This window comes from Camelina sativa, chromosome 14 (assembly GCF_030686135.1).
Source record: "Camelina sativa cultivar CO46 ecotype springtype chromosome 14, ASM3068613v1".
NCBI lineage: Eukaryota > Viridiplantae > Streptophyta > Magnoliopsida > Brassicales > Brassicaceae > Camelina > Camelina sativa.
Genome location: NC_141893.1, coordinates 3,986,387 through 4,004,874, shown reverse-complemented (window position 1 = coordinate 4,004,874; position 18,488 = coordinate 3,986,387). Strand labels below are relative to the sequence as shown.

The 18,488-nt window shown below is 36.5% G+C and overlaps 4 protein-coding genes and 1 pseudogene across 18 annotated transcripts; 3 read left to right on the top strand and 2 right to left on the bottom strand.

Moving 5' to 3' along the window:
* Positions 1–516: 516 nt before the first annotated feature.
* LOC104739620 (transcription factor bHLH74) lies at positions 517–3,736 on the top strand. The gene is made up of 8 exons (XM_010460045.3): positions 517–2,179; positions 2,309–2,500; positions 2,597–2,662; positions 2,760–2,828; positions 2,952–3,023; positions 3,117–3,236; positions 3,335–3,419; positions 3,513–3,736. Exons 1-8 carry the CDS (start codon positions 1,697–1,699, stop codon positions 3,533–3,535), a joined length of 1,110 nt encoding a protein of 369 aa, XP_010458347.1. The 5' UTR covers positions 517–1,696; the 3' UTR covers positions 3,536–3,736.
* LOC104743207 (F-box protein At1g10110 pseudogene) lies at positions 3,669–5,177 on the bottom strand (annotated as a pseudogene). Its single transcript, XR_015580523.1, has one exon. The product of XR_015580523.1 is annotated as an F-box protein At1g10110 pseudogene (transcript).
* On the top strand, positions 5,140–8,782 carry LOC104739618 (uncharacterized). 7 transcript variants are annotated; one of them, XM_010460044.3, is made up of 11 exons: positions 5,235–5,608; positions 5,701–5,805; positions 5,911–6,243; positions 6,332–6,442; positions 6,628–6,718; positions 6,932–7,000; positions 7,215–7,292; positions 7,474–7,557; positions 7,657–7,707; positions 8,049–8,288; positions 8,476–8,782. In XM_010460044.3, exons 2-11 carry the CDS (start codon positions 5,723–5,725, stop codon positions 8,593–8,595), a joined length of 1,260 nt encoding a protein of 419 aa, XP_010458346.2. In that variant the 5' UTR covers positions 5,235–5,608; positions 5,701–5,722; the 3' UTR covers positions 8,596–8,782. The 7 variants fall into 7 exon arrangements, 6 of the variants coding, with proteins under 6 accessions (XP_087341738.1, XP_010458346.2, XP_087341735.1 ...); XM_087485609.1 differs by having other exon boundaries at positions 5,328–5,608; positions 6,355–6,442; XR_015580522.1 differs by having other exon boundaries at positions 5,348–5,608; positions 7,215–7,393.
* Positions 8,783–9,391: 609 nt separating this feature from the next.
* On the top strand, positions 9,392–14,858 carry LOC104739615 (hyperosmolality-gated Ca2+ permeable channel 2.2). 8 transcript variants are annotated; one of them, XM_010460039.3, is made up of 11 exons: positions 9,392–9,751; positions 10,419–10,797; positions 10,925–11,071; positions 11,263–11,326; positions 11,436–11,645; positions 12,209–12,394; positions 12,541–12,839; positions 13,072–13,351; positions 13,436–13,711; positions 13,899–14,132; positions 14,217–14,858. In XM_010460039.3, the coding sequence occupies exons 2-11, from the start codon at positions 10,517–10,519 to the stop codon at positions 14,535–14,537; spliced, it is 2,298 nt and encodes a 765-aa protein (XP_010458341.1). In that variant the 5' UTR covers positions 9,392–9,751; positions 10,419–10,516; the 3' UTR covers positions 14,538–14,858. The 8 variants fall into 8 exon arrangements, with proteins under 8 accessions (XP_010458341.1, XP_010458342.1, XP_087339569.1 ...); XM_010460040.3 differs by having other exon boundaries at positions 9,449–9,751; positions 10,442–10,797; XM_087483443.1 differs by having other exon boundaries at positions 9,483–9,751; positions 10,951–11,071; positions 12,209–12,420.
* Positions 14,733–17,389, bottom strand: LOC104739616 (branched-chain-amino-acid aminotransferase 2, chloroplastic). Its single transcript, XM_010460042.3, has 10 exons — positions 16,779–17,389; positions 16,594–16,667; positions 16,325–16,502; positions 16,067–16,243; positions 15,854–15,985; positions 15,678–15,776; positions 15,494–15,610; positions 15,318–15,413; positions 15,124–15,236; positions 14,733–15,040 (listed from the first exon to the last, which is right to left on the bottom strand). Exons 1-10 carry the CDS (start codon positions 16,842–16,844, stop codon positions 14,926–14,928), a joined length of 1,167 nt encoding a protein of 388 aa, XP_010458344.1. The 5' UTR covers positions 16,845–17,389; the 3' UTR covers positions 14,733–14,925.
* Positions 17,390–18,488: the final 1,099 nt, after the last annotated feature.

Here is an 18,488-nt window from a genome sequence, read left to right as displayed (position 1 = left end):
ATATACACATAATCATACTTATATATATTTATATGCTGTATATATACATACATGCATGTATGTGTGTACTTCTATGATATAATATTCTAAAGCACATGTCAGAGTAGAAGCTAGAAAGCAAAGCTTGGGCATGAAGAGAAGAACCTCTTGCTTGTACAATGAGACTTTGAGTTTGAGATAATAAGAAAAAATAATAATGACTCCCCCTTTTACTATTGTTTGAGAAATTGATTGATAACATGGTGTAAAATCTGCATTTTTACCATTTACAATGTCAAATCTACCTAACCTTCAACTCTTTTTTAAAAAAGAATAATGTTAATTACTTAATTGCATTCAATAATAGAGACTCATAAATATTACAATTATTATAGATGTTGGCCTTTCTTGTGTTGGAAGAAAAAAAAGTGAAAGAAAAAAAAACAAAGGGTAAACTAGTGTAATTTAAAATAATACTTAAAAAGGTGTAAAAGTTAAGACATGTATTTATCAAAAGAAAAAAAGTTAAGACATGTTAGAGAGGGTAGATTAGGTTGTGTAATAATGAAAAAGAAAAGAGCAAATAAAGCAGTTGGCAGTAGTTGTTCTGTCTTTGTTTTTTTTTTTAATAATCATATTATTACGTCTCCTCTGTTAGTGTTGTTAACTTCAACAAGTCTCTCAAATTAGGGGTAATTATCAGCTTTATTTTTTCTCTTTCACTAGGTCTTTTATTGCCCATTAAACACAATTATTATTACTGTTCCTTTGATTCTATAAAAAGTTCTGAACTTGATGCTTGGCTTTGTTGCTTGTTCAAGTACCCAACTTATTGTGAATCTCTCGTGTTTTTCTTTTATATATGTTATTCCCTTTAAAATTCCTCTACATTCCCCCAATTCAAGCAAAAACAGCATTTGGTACCCTTTCAATTAAGTGTACCATCTCTTCCTTTATATATCTGATTTAGGTTTTACAGTGATGTAAATTCCCACCGAAGAATTTGATTCTTCTTTTGTACTCTTTCGAAAGCAACCACAAATCTTGGAGTATCTCAAACAGGGTTTGTCTCCATTTCATTCCCAAAAATAAAATTCTTGATCCTCTGTCTCTCAATTTCCTTCATTTTAAAATTCTTGGTTCTATGATCTCACAAGCAAGCTTACATTACATTATGTTTCTCTCCCTCTGAAGACTGAAGAGATTGGTTATGAGATAGTGACTTTGCTATCTCTCACACTCTTAAAAGCGAATCTACTTTTCTTTTTTTCTTTCTTTTTTATTTTCTCTCTCCCTGGTTAAGCTCTTGTGAGCTGTAAACTTAGCTAAATCCATTGCTTGTTACCACTTTATGCTCTGAAAGTTCTCAGCTTTCTTTGTCTATGATAAGTCTATTTTGTTCTCTTTAATTATTTTCTTCTTCCCTTGACTTGAGTACGAATAAGCATTTTATCCTAGGGTTCTCTCTCTCCATACCTCTCTTCTCTTTCCTAAAAGAACCTGTGACTTGCTCTTCTGCTAGTCTGCTACATTAGATTTGATGCTCTGTTGATTTGGTTTTTATCTTTTTTTTTAAAAAATATTTTCACTTCTTCCTCTTTTTCCTCCCCACTGTATAAAAATCTGCTAACTGGGTTTACTTCAGTTGTTCCTTGTCAACAAAGTAGCAAAACCAGGTTTTGGAAATTGGAAACTTTTCTTGTTGAATCAGAAGAGAATGGGTGGTGAGGGTAATGAAGGAGAGATGGGTTTTAAGCATGGAGATGATGAGAGTGGGATCTCAAGAGTTGGAATTACGCCAATGCCCCCCTTGTATGCAAAGGCAGATCCTTTCTTCTCTTCTGCAGATTGGGATCCAGTTGTCAATGGTGGTGGTGGTGGTGGCTTCTCTAGCTCTCATTACCACCCTTCAATGGCGATGGATAATCCAGGGATGAGTTGCTTCTCACATTACCAACCCGGTTCGGGTTCTGGCTATGCAGCAGAGATGCCTGCGAGTCTTCTTCCGTTTGGTGATTGTGGAGGTGGTCAAATTGGTCATTTTCTTGGTTCAGACAAGAAAGGGGAAAGTGTTGCAAGATTGATCAGAGCTGGAGAGTCTCATGATGATCATCATCAGGTTTCAGATGATGGTGGTGTTCTTGGTGCTTCCCCAGTTGGGAAAAGAAGGCAACCTGAAGCCGAATCACAATGGAACAAGGTATAATAAACTTTACAGAAATTGGTTTTGGTAGCATTAGATTCTAAGATTTTGATAAGAACAAATTAGAAAAAGACTGAAGCTTTAGATGGTTTGGGGCTGAACAAGTGAGTGTTGTTGAATTGGCAGAAAGCTGTGGAGGAATTTCAAGAAGACCCTCAAAGGGAAAGTGATCAGAGCCAGAAGAAACACAAAAATGATCAGAGTAAAGAGACGGTGAACAAGGAGAGCTCACAAAGCGAAGAAGCACCTAAAGAAAACTACATTCATATGAGGGCAAGAAGAGGTCAAGCCACTAATAGTCACAGTCTTGCAGAGAGGGTAAGGACTCTTTTACCGATATATATCGATTACAGAATCCCCTCTTTGTGTTTCTACTGGTTCTGAGAAGTTTGCTGTTTCGTTTGTTGTTTGAAGGTTAGACGAGAAAAGATTAGTGAAAGGATGAGACTGCTTCAAGAGCTTGTTCCCGGATGTAACAAGGTAGAGTGCGCTTAAGCTTAGAGGTTGCAGTTTAACTTCCTTTGGTTTCCAATACATTGTTTCTGAAAGTCTTCATTGTTGACAATTGTGCAACTAGATCACCGGGAAAGCTGTTATGCTCGATGAAATCATCAACTATGTTCAGTCATTGCAACAGCAAGTTGAGGTAAGAATATTCCAACAATGCAAGATTCTTGAAATTCTCAAGTTAGTTTGGCCACATTATGGTCTGAAAGAGGTTTTAAGTTCTGATGATTGATTATGTGTCACACTGCTTTAATTTCTTCAGTTTTTGTCTATGAAACTTGCGACGGTGAATCCAGAAATCAACATTGATATAGACAGGATTCTTGCCAAAGATGTAAGAGCTCGAATTCCCTCAAAACTTTACATGGAAACATTAGTCTGCAAGTTATGAATAAGTAGTACTAAACCTGCCACTTTCTCCTTCCAGCTTTTGCAATCAAGAGACAGAAACACTCCTACACTTGGGCTGAATCCTTTTACCGGTTTTCAAGGGACCATACCGAACCTTTCTACCACCACAAATCCACACTACAACTCATTACCTCAGGTAAGCAACAGAGCTAGAAGTATCAACATCGTGTTCAATGTTTTTGGCATCACTGTAAAATTTACTTACACACGTCTCTTTCTTACCTCATCTTTCAGACAACACTAGAGAGTGAACTACAAAACCTTTACCAAATGGGGTTCGTCTCAAATCCATCTACTATGTCCAGTTTCTCACCTAATGGTAACTAACTAGAAGCTACCCAAATTCACTTCTCTCATCTCTCTGTCTTTTTCAAATTTATTTCTGTTTTTGATAATTTCTTCTTATCCATAGGTCGATTGAAACCAGAGCTCTAGAAGTTCAAGGAAAACTTGCAGGGAGTTTGTATAGAAGATGGCTTTGGTTCTAAGTATCATATGTGTGTTCTTCCGTTCCATATTATTATTTTTTTTCTTTCTAAAGTAGAAGGATTTGAATTCTCAGTTGTTGTTTTATTTTCTCAACGAAGAATGCATTTATTAAATATGGAAATCAGAAAAGCATTGCTTTATCCAAAATCTACAAGCATAATTTAAAGAAAGATATAGCCATAGTTGAGTCCAAAACTAAGAAAAATAAAGCAACTCGATAAATGGTTTGTAAGACCGTATGAGGTTGCTGAATGTAGTAGCTACTTGATCTTCAAACTCATTTCGAGGTGTCAGAGAACAATCAAACAAAACATGGTTAATGGATGAAGCCTTCTTCTAGTTATAAGTACTATCTGAACCTAACCGATATAGAGTTAATATAGTGCGGCTTATTCCCCATCAGCAAAGCAAGGAACGAACCAACGAGCCTCTCCAAATAAAAGACCACGATGTTGAGAAGGTTCGATCGTCTGCTTAGGAATCTCATATGCAGAGATCTTGTGCGTAGCAATCTCATAGGCAGCGACATCCCGAATAGATGATGAACTAGAAGTGTGACAGTAGTAAATGGAATCTTTCTTGATTCCGGATACACCTTTTGTTGGTAAAGTGACGCTCAAATCCCAAAGCAACGCTTCCTCGTTCTCCAAAGAATGCACTCTCTCCCAGTACGCAGCATTGCCACACCCTGCCATCCAAAGCACATCCTTCTTCTTCCCAGAACTCACTTTGTCCCAGTATTCTCTAGTGCTACCCATCTTGTAGACTTGGAACCTCATTCTTAGGTCGTCAATGCCTATCCCGCGTTGGACCATTAGAACATCTCCAGACATGGTTAGTTTCATTCTCTTAATACCTAAAACAATCTTGGGATCGGAAGGTCGATGGGCGTGTGGATGATTGTAGATTTCTCCTGGCAAGTCTCCAAGAGAAAAGTCCAAGATTCTGATGCTACGATCGTAAGTATGAATGTAAAGCTTCTTGTCTTTGTAGGCCATATCCAAACACCCACTGCTTTCCGGAATCTCAAACCACTCTTGGTCTCTTTTCCTGCAATAACATATCGAACCCCAAATGTATGTCCACACAACTAAGTAGTCTTCGGTTTTTTCGTCTACCCACAAAACCGCAGTGCCCACTGTTACATCCTGTCCGCGCTGTTGAAGGAACTCAGCGCTGCGGTTTGATTCTAGAGGTGGGAGGCGAATGAGCTTTGGGGTGAAAGGATTAATGATGTAGAAATTGACTTCCTTGTCAAAGACCAAGACCCAACTCCCACAAGTGGCCACGCCACGACACTTGGCAAAGCGACCAAAGTATTCCGTTCTGTAAAACTTTCCTTCTTCCGAATTAAACAAGAGCCAGTGCGTGTCTTCGTAGAGAAGCAACCACGGAGTATGGTTTTGTCTAGGTGAGGATGATTTGGAAGCAGAGTACCACGACGAACAAACAGTCTTAGCTCTAGCAAAATCTGTAAAGCTCAAGTGCTTGAAGACCAATGACAAGATGTCCGGGACTAGTTCCGACCAATTGGGAGCACCATCATCATCTGTTGCCATCGCTCTAATCGGTTTCGTATGCATCGGATTCGGATGTGTCACATATATATATATATATATATATATATACACAACTAGGTTATTGTGACTTTTATTTCGTAGTAAAAAAGTAAAATCTTATAAAATTAAGGAAAATTAAGTAAAATCTTATAAAAAAGGGTAATAATAGGTTTCACCAAAAAAAAAAAGGGTAAATAATAGGAGTAAATTAGTCGGAGTAATAAAAATTAATGACCAGCGCGAGATCGGAGAACAACGGCCTTAACCATCTTCTCCGGCGAAATCCCTAATTTCTAAGAATCCTACAGTCACCAAGGAACAATCGAATTCCGATTCCGTCGAAGTAAATTTCTCAGATTCAGAACTCGAAGATCCTTTGGAAAGGAGGAGAGGAATTGGAGAGGGAGATCCTGTGGCGTCCGACGACTTGAGCAAAGAGAAGAGCAGAAACTGTACTAAGGTGCTCACTTTAATCTCTCAATTGGGTCTCACAGTTTGTATTTTCACAGGAGATGTCAGTATCGTTTGAAAGTTTTTAATGCTTTTTATCAGATATCGAAAGCGCGGGGTAGTTATGAGACAAGGACCATGCTCTGAAGAAGATTGCTTTGGCTTGTTGAAGCAGTTCGAGCATGTTCTTGAATCTGACCCTCTTATGTGAGTATTATTATAATGTTCTTCTCCATCTGGGTAACGTGGAATCCTGTTTTCAGTTTTGTAAATTTCCTGTGACATTATTGTGATTTTTATCTCTGAATTCAGTGATGAAGTAGGGTTTATCCACCCCTCACAGTTCACCTTGCTGGATAAAGAAGCAGGTTTCTCCAATGTGTATCTCCAGCCTCACGATGGAACCTCAAGCAAGTTTTGGAATCAAGATCACAAATTGGGAATATCCACTGATATACTTGTTCAGTTATGTAAAGATGCCAAGCATCTGTTTCTGCTTGCGCTTGATGAGTACAAATGCCATGGAAACGCATGTAGGGAGCCTCAGATTAAGAGTATCTCTTCTACTCCAGAGAGTGAAGTCATGAAGCATAGCCAAGCTGTTTTGCTGTTGAGCTCAGACTTTGGAACCGCATGGAATGCTAGGTACTCTTATTAAGTAATAATTGTTAGAATTGGCTTGATATGTATTCCTAGTGTTTAACCTCATCTTGTATGTGTGTCCTGACAATAGGAAGCTGATATTGTCAAAAGCAGATAAACTTTTCGCATTCACGGATGAACTTCGTCTCTCTGGGCTCGTTCTTTCAAATTCTCCAAAGAGTGAGTCAACATGGAGCCATAGGTTGGTCTTTCTTTATGATTCAATGTATTCATCAGAATCAATGTTTCCCATCATTATTATCCTTTTTGTAATGCAAACCCACCTTCTGATCTTAAGTGCATTTTAGTTTCTGTTACACCCTGAATAGTTCCTACTTCTTCTTGTCGGTTTACATTCCTCATAATATTTTATTTTTATTTTAACAGAAGGTGGATAATTAAGATGATTTCTCGGAGATTTTCTACACCACAAGATATTATAACCAAAGAATCTGAGTTAGTGGAATCAATAGGCGAGGTTTAGTTCCAGATTTGATGCTTTAGTTAATGAATAAATATTGGTTGTCCTAGTCTTCACAATTTGGCTATCATGTAAAGATTAAACTCTTGGTCACTCCAAGATTTCTATTTGTTGATCCACAAAGTCCATTCTCCTATTACTGTGACACACAACCACTTACTCTGCTCCGAAAAGAAACTGGCTCCTAACCAAACTACATGCCTTTTGCAGAGATCAAAGATGAACTATCGTGCATGGTATCACCGTTGCTGGTTGGTTTCCTACATGGAAGTTGAGCAGGTATATCACCTTCTACATTTCTTTTATTTAGATATCTTGATCTTTTGAAAATATGGTCTGAACTTGGAAACATTTCATATAGTTAGATTTCTCTGAATTCATTAATTGGTTACTTTTGTAAGCTGAACTTGTGAAAATTTCATATATTCGAAGATACACCATAAGTATTCTCTGATATGTGATTTTGATGACATATATATGTTGTATGTCCTAGGTGATACAAGAGTTGAACAAATCTAAAAGGTGGGCAGGGCTTCATTTAGCCGATAATTCTTGCTTCCATTATCGCAGAGTAAGAGTCGCATATTCCGCTGATGTGATTGTGGTCCAGCTAGAGTAGAGTATATACCAATCTAACTTACTCCATGTTATCTTCCGTCTTGGAAGTAAAAAGTACATCTATCGTCATTCTCCACAGAATCTGGTGAAGTGTTCCATGCAGCTCAATTGATTTCGTTTTCATTGATGTCCAGCGGCTGATGCTCAAGATATTGGATTCGCTTTATGTGAAAGGATGCAATGCTTATGATAAAACTCAGGCACATAAAATCTGGAAGGTACGCTTTGTCTTCCTTGCTAACCCATAACTGTTATGGTACCACTACTATTTCGCCGGGTAATCTTATTTTTACATTTGTGTTACAATTATATGACAGGAAGAGCTGGATTGGAACAAAGAATTGGTAGAGCGTTACGTAGGACGAGAGGTATGGTTATCTTTGATTTTAACAAATGAATTAGTGTAGAGATGGGCTCGTTATGAAGATCTAGTACCGATATCTGTATTGTATTGTTGTAAAAGCTAACTAAAATATTCAACAATGCGTTTGACTGGTAGAAGAGTATGACCAAGTTGAATTTTGTATACTGGCCCTATCATAGAGCAACAAAGTTGGATTTTGTAAACGCATACATTAATTCTCTCTCGTTAGCTATCACTACAGTGGTTTGGACGACAAAGAGAGTATTCTAAATAGTTTGGTGTCATGGTGCTATGGAGATGATCGAATTAGTGACAGATTTGAGTTGTTACACTTTTTTATTTCAGGCACTATGGCTTCATCGGCGGTTCCTCTCTCTTAATTGGATAATGTATTTCACTTCCAATCATTCAGATGTTTCACCTGAACTTGGAGAGAGTATCATTATGATGAGTGAAGAAATTGCCATCTTCATTGATAATGAGATCCATCTTCTAGAATCTTCTATGACCATTCTGGATACCAAATTTGAAGATTATCAAGCTCAAGTATTGCATGCTGTTGCCTATATGCTATGGCTGACAAAGGTAAAAATTGCTGTCAATCACACAAGTGCAGAACAATAGGTTGGGAGTATTCCGTATAGCAGAAGGATGGAAATATGTGGCACTTGACGTTTCCTCTTTTTTTTTTTTTTTTTTTTTTTTTCATAGTCCGAGTTATTTTACTTTGATGATTCATTGATTTCTGATATGCATTCGTTTATGTGAGCAGAAAATTCCAGAATTGAGGAGAATGCTCGAGGAGAAGCTTGGAACAGAGAAAGTGAAGTGTTTACTGAGCAAAATTGGTGAAGAGAGACCCTCACTTTTGCATCATTTGGTGAATGTCTGAAGATTGTTCTGAGGTTTCAAAAGGCAATATCTTTTTTTACACTTTTACGTTAATTAGCTAGAAGAAAGATTGCATTCTGCAGAAAATGTTGTCAAACTATGTCTCAGAATCTGTTTTGACTTTTTTTGTTTCCTTTGCCGACATAGCTTAATATAAGTTGATTAATGAAGAAGTTGACCGTGACAAATCTTTGATATCAACTGTTAATTAAATGAGAACATAATATATGGTGATCAATAAAAGGGATGCAAGGAAGAAACGCCATCATCGAAAAGCCAATCCTGGTAACGCAAACAAAAAAAAAAACTCACTAACTCAGGACCATAACCATATCTTACAAGGGTTGCTCAGTTTGCACTTTGCACAAACAAAACAGTTGATGGAATGGAAGAAGCAAAAGATCATTATACATTGACACAATCAATAATCATGGAAAGATGCCAAACCGGTTAAGTGGGGACATACCGCACAAAGCATAATGTAGCAGTTGCTATTATAATATAGTCAAATGGGGAATATTAAATAGGAGGGGTCCAGGCCCTTGTTATAATGGGGTCTCACTGTCACACTTCTCACCACCACGCGAATCATACATGAAATTGGGATTAAATATGGGTTATTAAATGTTGTTACCTTTCCAAATTTTCCCGGGCAACAAACAGTTTTTAACAGTCGTCATCAAAATAACACGTGTCAAAATCGCGACGATTCAATTAAGATCGAAGGGAGATAAGTTAGCCGACAAGGAAGTCGCAATCACAAAGGCTAATAAGTCCTAAACGGACGTGATACTAGTTTGGGGCCATTGTGGTTACGCCACGTCATATGATCTGGCAATTTACCACCACCCGACGTGGAATTCTTCGTTTTAATTGATATTTTCAGTTATCATATCTTTCCTCTAAAGTAATTATAATTAAAAAACCTTCACCTAATCATTTCATTATCTCTTTTCTTTTTTAGAAAAGCAATTAATTATTTTGAATTTTGTAGATTTTTTAATTTTGTTTTTTTGCATATATATTGATTGAATAAGTAGTAGTAGCGAATTCTATGGTGGATTTGGGTTGGTTAAAAGCAACAAGTTAGGGTTTTTGATTCTTCGGGTTTTCAGATTCCTTTCAAGTCAAAGCAAAGCAATCGCCTTTTCGTCCATGTGAGTCCCATAATTCTCCTTTTTTTTTTTTTTTTTTCGATTTCGTTGTTTGTTAATGATGCAACCTCATCAAACTCCTCCTGCAATTTTGATCGAATCTCATCATCTGGGTTTTTTTGTTTGGTTTCGTTCGTTTCCTTTGTATTTGAATTGTTGTATTGAATCAAACTGTGTATGCTTATCTTCAATTCCCCTGTTCATGGTGTTCTGGGTTTATTATTATTATTTTTTTTTGCTTGTATGAAATTGTGGTGGTTAATCATAGAGAACGATGGGGTTAAATAGTCTTTTTTATCATCTGCCGCAACTTTTTAAGAGTTTTTATTAGATTTTTGATTCGGTCTTTGTGTTGCTCCAAACCTGGAAAGTTGTAGGCTTTTTTCTATTTTACTAGCCTCTTTGTCTCGTAATTGTTTTTTTTTTTTTTTTTACAACTGAGAAAGTGTCAGGTGTATACGTTACTTTTGTTTGCACCTTTTTTAGATCACTCCCTAATCACACAACTTACATACTATATGTTACGTGTTAGATTAAAGAATAATTCTTGCTTCATAACCATATATATATATATATCTCTTTCAAGCATCCTTGTTATTTCTGCTTTAATACTGCAAAAAACATACAATGTGTTCGTAACTATTCTCTTCTTTGCTGTTTTCCTTACCAGATCTTGCTGTGTTGTTTACTCAGACATCTGCCTGCGCTTGATCAGCTATTTTGCTCTTCTCTGCCTTTCACTAAGGCAGAGTTTGAACTAAAACTGAGATGGATGTCGCTGCACTTCTAACTTCTGCTGGGATTAATGTAGCCATATGCATTGTGCTTGTGTCCCTTTATTCCATTCTACGGAAGCAGCCAGCCAATTATTGTGTTTACTTTGGCCGAATGCTCTCTAGCGGAAGAGTTAAACGTCATGATCCTCATTGGTATGAGAGGTTTGCGCCTTCTCCAAGTTGGCTCCTTAAAGCTTGGGAAACTACTGAGGAAGAGATGTTGGCTGCTGCTGGTCTCGATGCTGTGGTTCTCATCAGGATGGTCATTTGCAGGTTTATTTTACTTCACCATAAAACTTGCTTTTCCGTTTTTTTTTTTACTGTAATTGAGTGGACAAACAGGCTGTTTTTTTGTTTACAACTCTCACAGTTGGTTTATGTTTCTTTTATAACTCTGCAGCATTCGTATTTTCTCAATCGTTGCAGTCGTTTGCATTGCCTTCGTGCTACCTGTTAACTATTATGGACAAAAGATGGAGCATAAGGAAGTCCATTTGGAGTCATTGGGAGTATTCACAATTGAGAACCTTCATCAACGCTCACGATGGTAAACTAGCGGCATTGTCTCACTAATACTGTCAGATAATATGCGTAGCCTGTATTTCTACCTGATTTTGTTTCTGTGCAGGAGATTAAATGGTGGCATTTCACACTAGTCTTCTTAAACAGATAGACTACCAGTGTTCTGTACAATGAATGCAAAAAAGCTCATTCTAGTTTCACTCTTTTTATTTCCAGGCTGTGGGTTCATTGTCTCTCATTGTACATCATATCCTCCGCAACTTGTGCTCTTCTTTACTTTGTGAGGATCTTATTACCTTGGTTCATGTCACGCTTACTGATTCTTGCTATTCCATCGTTTCGTTTTGGTCTCTCTCTCACTCTGTTTATATGTGTGTTTGCCGCTGTAGGAATATAAAAATATAACCAAAAGGAGGCTTGCCCATATTGCTGAATCTGCCTCAAAGCCAAGCCATTTTACTGTTCTTATTCGTGCTATTCCTCAGTCTCCTGAGCAGTCCTACAGCGAAACAGTGAGCAAATACTTCACAAATTACTATGCACCAAGCTATGTGTCGCACCTAATGGTCTACCGTGATGGGTTCATTCAGAGGCTGAGGGTATGTCTTTTGATTTATTCTTGCAACATACTGACTTGATTATCAGTCACTTGTCTTTTGTTTTGTTTTCTGTTGGATTAGGAATAAATTTTTCATTTACTACCTCTGCGTGGTTGACCTTAGGAGAATAGGACTCCCCTAGAATAAAAAAAGGAAGCGATTTCTCTTTGTCCCGGAATGTGATATAACCTTTTTCACACTTCATATGTTGGATTAGGAATAAATTTTTATACAGACTTAATTATGAAATAACAGAGCAATAACTTGTTTTACCGACTTAATTGATAGTCCTGTATTAGTTAAAGATATAGGAAGTTCAGGGATTATATTTTTGATGATATTCTTGGATTACTCACTTTTTTTTTCCTTTGTAGCAGTTTTAGTTGATATTGAGGTTTTTTTGATATTACATCAGTTTCTTGTTGGTTATCTGATCAGATTTTTGAATATTAACAACATGTGGATGGTGTATGATAACATGTAGTTGAAGTGCAGTGATCTATTTTGGAGCACAACTGAGTTAATTAGATTCTAATATTAATCGTGTCAATTTTTAATTTCAGAATGAAACGGAGAGGATGTGTCAGGCTATGAAACATGTTTCTTCTGATTTAAGTTGTAACCCGAGCTTGAAGTCATGCACCTTTTGTGGACCTGCAGCCACAAATTCTTTCCAAATCCTCGCTAACGAGGCAGACAGTGTGAAAACACTGGAGCTTGGTGAGTTGACTTTGGCTACGACGGAGGAAGTAAGGAATTCTTTTCACTCTGATAGGTGAACTTTGTACTTTACATGATTTAGGCATAGTGTGTGGTTTCTACCTGTTACATGATCTAAGCATAGCGGCACCACTTGAAACATGTATGTAAGGCTTTCTTTAATACTCATTTGCAGGAACGTCCCGTTGCTTTTGTGTTTTTCAAGAGTCGTTATGATGCTCTTGTTGTTTCGGAGGTTCTTCAAACACCAAATCCTATGTTATGGGTGGCAGACTTGGCTCCAGAGCCTCATGATGTTCATTGGAGGAATCTCAGAATACCTTATCGGCAACTTTGGATGCGAAGAATAGCAACCCTTGTTGGTGCTATTGCCTTCATGTTTGTGTTTCTTTTTCCTGTTGCCTTTGTTCAAGGGCTGACTCAACTACAAACGCTATCCAAGAATTTCCCTTTCCTAAAAGACTTCTTGAACAGGTGAGTATCCAGCAGTTTCCTTACTCGTGTACTCAGTAATAGAAGGTTCTTGTTTGTATTCTCTTCTTAACATGACATAGAGTTGGAACCAGAGAGTACTAGGCAGTTGATATCTTTATGCGAGATTTTTTGTAGATTTAAAAGCGCAGAAAAAGAGAGCAATAAAAAGTCTATGTAATCGATTTATTTTTGTTACCTATTTATCTAATCATCCCTTTGAAAAACATTGCAGGAGGAATTTTGTGAACCAGGTCATCACAGGGTACTTACCAAGTGTGATTTTGGTTCTATTCTTTTATGCCGTTCCACCATTGATGATGTACTTTTCAACCTTGGAGGGGTGTGTTTCTCGGAGTCTAAGAAAGAAAAGTGCATGTATCAAAATTTTGTACTTCACCATCTGGAATGTGTTCTTCGTCAATATTCTATCAGGCTCTGTTATCAGGCAATTGGCTGTATTGTCTAGTGTGAGGGACATACCTGCACAACTTGCCAAACTAGTTCCAGCACAAGTAAGTGTTCCTTTCACACTTCTGAGTCTATCCTTTTTTTGTTATAATGTTAATAGTATGAAAATATTCATTGACTGCATGCAGGCTGGCTTCTTCATGACCTATTGTTTCACATCTGGTTGGGCCGGTTTGGCATGTGAAATCATGCAACCTGTTGGGCTCATCTGGAACCTGATAAGAAAAGTTATTGTCAAGAACAAGGAGGACTCGTATGAAACACTTAGGTTTCCATACCATACAGAAATTCCGCGACTACTCTTGTTCGGGCTCCTGGGACTCACCAATTCAGTCATAGCGCCTCTAATAATGCCGTTCCTGTTGATCTACTTTTTCTTCGCATATCTTGTATACAAAAATCAGGTATGTGAACGAGGCATATCTGCTCTGATCTCTTCTCTTATACGTACACCTTTTCTTGTAGTTGCCAATAAGCACTTCAAGATGTATTGTACATAGACACCTAAATATCCATGGTGATTGAGTAGTAATTACTACAATCATTTTGACACTTTTTTAATCCGACTATCTTTCGTTTTTTTTTGTGCAGATAATCAACGTTTATATTACAAAATATGAAAGCGGTGGACAATATTGGCCTATTTTTCACAACACGACAATCTTTTCACTGATCTTGTCGCAAGTTATAGCTCTAGGCTTTTTCGGTTTAAAGCTATCAACGGTTGCTTCAGGTTTCACCATTCCATTAATTCTTCTGACTCTTCTGTTTAGTGAGTATTGTCGGCAGAGGTTTGCGCCCATATTCCAGAAATATCCAGCCGAGGTATATATATTCCCCACCATTTTTTCATCAGAAACTCGATTTGCATCTCCTGGGAGATGATCTTGACGTGTGAGTTTCTTTCAGATTTTGATCGCTATGGACCGAGCAGATGAGGTGAAAGGAAAGATGGACGAGATACATAACAACTTGAAAGCTGCATACTCTCAGATACCATCATTATCGTGTTCTCAGGAATCGAGCAAAGCTGGTTGCAGTTCACCTGGCTCAGATCAGGAGTTACCAGATTCTGAACAATTGAAGCCTGAGAAAGAGAGTCTTAAAGCTGAATACATCTGGGCGTTCCAGAGAAGTAAATCTGGTCATGATCTTGAGGTGAAATCCTGCCCCAGTGCTTCACCAAATCGTTATTCTCCAGGATTTGCTGAGATATACAAACGAACTTAAATACTTTTGAGCTACAATCTCTGCAGAAGAAAAAGTGTCCAAAATTGAGTTACAAATTTAGAAGTTGAGACCCTTATGGGTGATGAAAGTAAGATGTGTGGCAGCCATCTCGAAATATAAACAGTTCTACCTGCTAAAACGAAATGTGAATTTTATAGTTACTGCAGGAGGAAATGAAACTATGGTCAGAACCACTTTTGTACAAAGATTCTTTTTAAGTAGTTTTGTGAAAGACAATGATATTACTATATAGAGAGGGCAAAAGAGCTTTCTGTTTCTGTCTCGTATCGTATATAAATTTACATGAAAGTGTTCTCTTCATTTTTGTGTATACACAGCTTAATATGCCTAGTAATGTCCTTGTGGAGAAAGGTTGAATATTGGCTTCTCAGTTGATATTTGTGACCCATCCCTTGTTGTCTTCAGTCAATCCTGTCTGGATAGAGACAAGGATGGAACGCAGTTTCTGGCAGACAGATTCATCCCCGGTTTTATACTCCACTCTGAAATGTTTCAGAAAGATTACATCAGTCCAAATATTTGCTTAAAGTTTGAGTGAAACTATCAAGGTATTACGAGTTCTTACCTTTTGTCCTGATATGTTATAGAACCCACAGGAGCAACTACAACAGCAGTTCCGGTACAAAAGACTTCATCTGCATCCATTACTTCATCCACATGTACTGCCTTCTCTACTACCTGATTTCATAACTCAAGTGTGAAACTTAGCCAAGTGTAGTATTTGGTTGTTTAGAGCAAAACAGTTTGACTTTGTATTACCTGATAACCTTGATCACTTGCGATCTCCATTATACTTTTCCGTGTAATCCCCTCAAGAATTGTACCATTAGTTGCAGGAGTTGAGATTGTCCGACCCTTAATCAATCAATGATACAATTAGGATGCAACAAAGAGATTATACTGGAAACACCACAATCCACAATATATATATATACCTTCACAACAAAGACATTGCAAGAAGAAGCCTCCTCTAGATACTTTTTCTTGACAGAATCAAGATAAAGAACGTCTGAAAACCCCAGGCTCTTGGCTCTGCTCAGTGCTTTCAAAACCTACACACATATATGGTTTATCAAAACTCTTTTGCCTCTTTGAAACTAAGTTGGTTTCAATACTTACTGGGGCATAATTTGTGATGCTCTTGACCCCTCCAGCTCCACCAGGAGCTGTACGGACATACTCTTCCTCAACATAGAGGTTAAGAGCAGCCATCCCTTCCTACAAACCAGTGAACAAAACATTTGCTAATCAAGTCTATCGCCAAAAAGCTTGGACAGGAAGAGAAATATAGATACCTTGAAGTAGTTACCAACTGGAGATGCATAGATAATGAATGTATATTCAGGTGCAGGGCCTAAACCAAGAATAGGACCACTTCCCATCAACAAAGGCCTGATATACAAAGTCCCTTTCCCTGAAGGAGGAACCTGACGAAACACATCACTCATCAGATCCCAAAACAAACCTCTTCAGAAGATAATATTTGTTACAAAGAAAACATAATTTACCCAACGTTTGTTGGCGAGAGCGGTTTGTTTAACTGCATTAACAAACTGATCAACAGAAGGAGAAGGCATGAGCATCCGTTCAGCGCCAAGCTTCATTCGGATAGCATTGTGATCCGGGCGAAACAGAAGAAGCTTCCCATTTTCTTTCCTGTATGCTTTTGTACCTTCATATACCGCCTACGAATAATACCAAAACGTCCATTGATCATACAGATGAGAGACAAATAAAGAAACATCTAGGGTTTACAAGATCATTGCCTGTCCATAGTTTAAGACTCCAGCAGAAGGACTCAGCTGAATATTCCCATAGGGACTAAGTTCTCCTTCAGTAAATGCACCGTCTTTTGAGCATTTCATGACATACATGTAATCAGCTGGCGTTAGACCAAACCCGAGATTGTCCCAATCCAAATCCACATACTCATCATCTCCATTTCTATAATAATACAAAACAACAATTATGGAAACAGAGCTTTCAAATGGTAAAAAAGGCAATATTTACATGAGAATCAGAAAACAAAACTTACTGATAAACAGGTCTCTTACGCTCTTCTCGCAAGGCCGTGGCAGCTTGTGCGTTGTACTTAGCGAAAGTTTGTAGCTGTCTCATCGGAGAAAAAAACAAAAAACAGAACATAAAAAATGTTGCATCTGAGATTTGAGTTTTGTCTTGGTAAGAAACATAAAAAAAAAAAGTGTTGTCAGTTTATACCATACGAATATGTAAATGAAGAGGAAGAACTAGACTTTTGCGTAGAGATGAGAAGGCTTTGATCATCTTCACAATTGCAGAGCCTCTGTTTTGGTTGTGAAAGAGGATTTCTCGTGAATTAAATAACAACAACAACAAGAATATAAAGAAATAAATAGAGATTTTTTTTGACAAAATGATTAACCCAAAAAAAAGGAAGAAAGTGAAAGAAAACACAAAGAACAGTGTCGAATTAAGTAGCCAACACGTAAGTGATTGCGAAGCGAAGCTTATTAATTATGTGAAGTGTGGCTGCTTTTATCTTTTGGCAAATCGTTGAATTTTGTTTTTATTTTTCTTCTTCTTTTTTTATCTTTTAGTGGAAATTGGTATAGAGTTCTTATCTTGTGTTTGAATATTGTGTTATTCTTATTTTTTTCTATTGCTTCGTCACTTGTGTCTATCTCCCCCATGATCAGATCTACCTAGACGTGTCTCTCTGAAACTAGAAATATTATAACGAAATCAACGCTACTTCTCTTTCTTTTTTGTCGTTTTAATGGTGCAAGGTAAATGAAGAACTTATGTGGTCTACCCTTCAAAACTGAAAAAGAAAAATCCTATTTTTGGACAGTGAAATAGTATCGTAAAGTTGGTATAAATATCTATTTAGCAATGTCTTTCTTCAGCACGCAATTACCTAAATTATTGAAACAAATTATTACGTTATTTTAGTATATTTCCAACTCGTGTCTTTTTTCTCTATAATATTAATAATACTAGGACTTAGACCCCCCGCTATGTCGCGAGCTAAATATTTAAAAAAAGTAAATAAAATTTAAAATTATACATCATAAAATCATTGAAATGTAAAAACATTGTATAAAGTATTATAAATATAAGATATATTATGAAAAATTATGGTAAAGCTATAATTAAAAAAATCAATATGACAAAGTGATCCTAATTGAGAATATTGAACTAATGGTTGTAATGAGTAAATATAATTTTTTTTTAAATAATTATAATTAAAAACAAAATAATATAAATTTTAAATATCAAAATAGTTTTAACGAAAAGTTACGATAAATAGACGTAACTATAAATTATATATTAAGTTTTATTAAATTTCTATATTGCTATAGTGATTTCTAAAATTTTAGTTAGATTATAGAATAACGTTGAATATTTGATATTAATATTCAAATTATTTAGATTAAACATAAAACGAAAAATTTGTTTCAATGAACAATGATTTGTTAGTTATTGATGAAGAGACAAATATATAGAAAGTTCAAAAGACATGACTATTTAAATAGTCACACCTATTAGAGCGAAAAGTTGTGATGAAAATATATGAATAAAATATAGTGAAAAGACACCACTCTAAAATAAACAGATACAACTGTTTGAGTTTAAAAAAACCGAATAAAAACAATTTTCTTACAAAAAATACTAAGCAAAGTCACAACTGTTGTTCGTATTTATTCAGATTGTTATTATTATTTTTGAATATTAAACTATTTTTAACAAAAGATAAGATAAAAATATTCCCAACTTTAAATTAAACTTCTCTATTGCTATAATCATTTCTAAAATTTTAGTTAGATTATAGAATAACGTTGAATATTAGATATTAATATATTAATTATTTAAATTCAACATAAAATCGAAAATTTGTTTCAACAAACTTGTTAGTTACTGATGAAGAAACAAATATAAAAAGAGTTC

Coding starts and splice junctions, on each gene's coding strand:
- LOC104739620 (XM_010460045.3), top strand. CDS start 1,697: ATGGGTGGTGAGGGTAATGAAGGAGAGATGGGTTTTAAGCATGGAGAT. Junction 2,663..2,759: donor TTGTTCCCGGATGTAACAAG/GTAGAGTGCGCT, acceptor TTGTGCAACTAG/ATCACCGGGAAAGCTGTTAT. Junction 2,829..2,951: donor CATTGCAACAGCAAGTTGAG/GTAAGAATATTC, acceptor TAATTTCTTCAG/TTTTTGTCTATGAAACTTGC.
- LOC104739618 (XM_010460044.3), top strand. CDS start 5,723: ATGAGACAAGGACCATGCTCTGAAGAAGATTGCTTTGGCTTGTTGAAG. Junction 5,806..5,910: donor CTTGAATCTGACCCTCTTAT/GTGAGTATTATT, acceptor CTCTGAATTCAG/TGATGAAGTAGGGTTTATCC. Junction 7,558..7,656: donor AGGCACATAAAATCTGGAAG/GTACGCTTTGTC, acceptor ATTATATGACAG/GAAGAGCTGGATTGGAACAA.
- LOC104739615 (XM_010460039.3), top strand. CDS start 10,517: ATGGATGTCGCTGCACTTCTAACTTCTGCTGGGATTAATGTAGCCATA. Junction 10,798..10,924: donor ATCAGGATGGTCATTTGCAG/GTTTATTTTACT, acceptor ATAACTCTGCAG/CATTCGTATTTTCTCAATCG. Junction 14,133..14,216: donor TCCAGAAATATCCAGCCGAG/GTATATATATTC, acceptor AGTTTCTTTCAG/ATTTTGATCGCTATGGACCG.
- LOC104739616 (XM_010460042.3), bottom strand. CDS start 16,844: ATGATCAAAGCCTTCTCATCTCTACGCAAAAGTCTAGTTCTTCCTCTT. Junction 15,414..15,493: donor GCAATGTCTTTGTTGTGAAG/GTATATATATAT, acceptor TGATTGATTAAG/GGTCGGACAATCTCAACTCC. Junction 15,237..15,317: donor CAAGTGATCAAGGTTATCAG/GTAATACAAAGT, acceptor TTATGAAATCAG/GTAGTAGAGAAGGCAGTACA.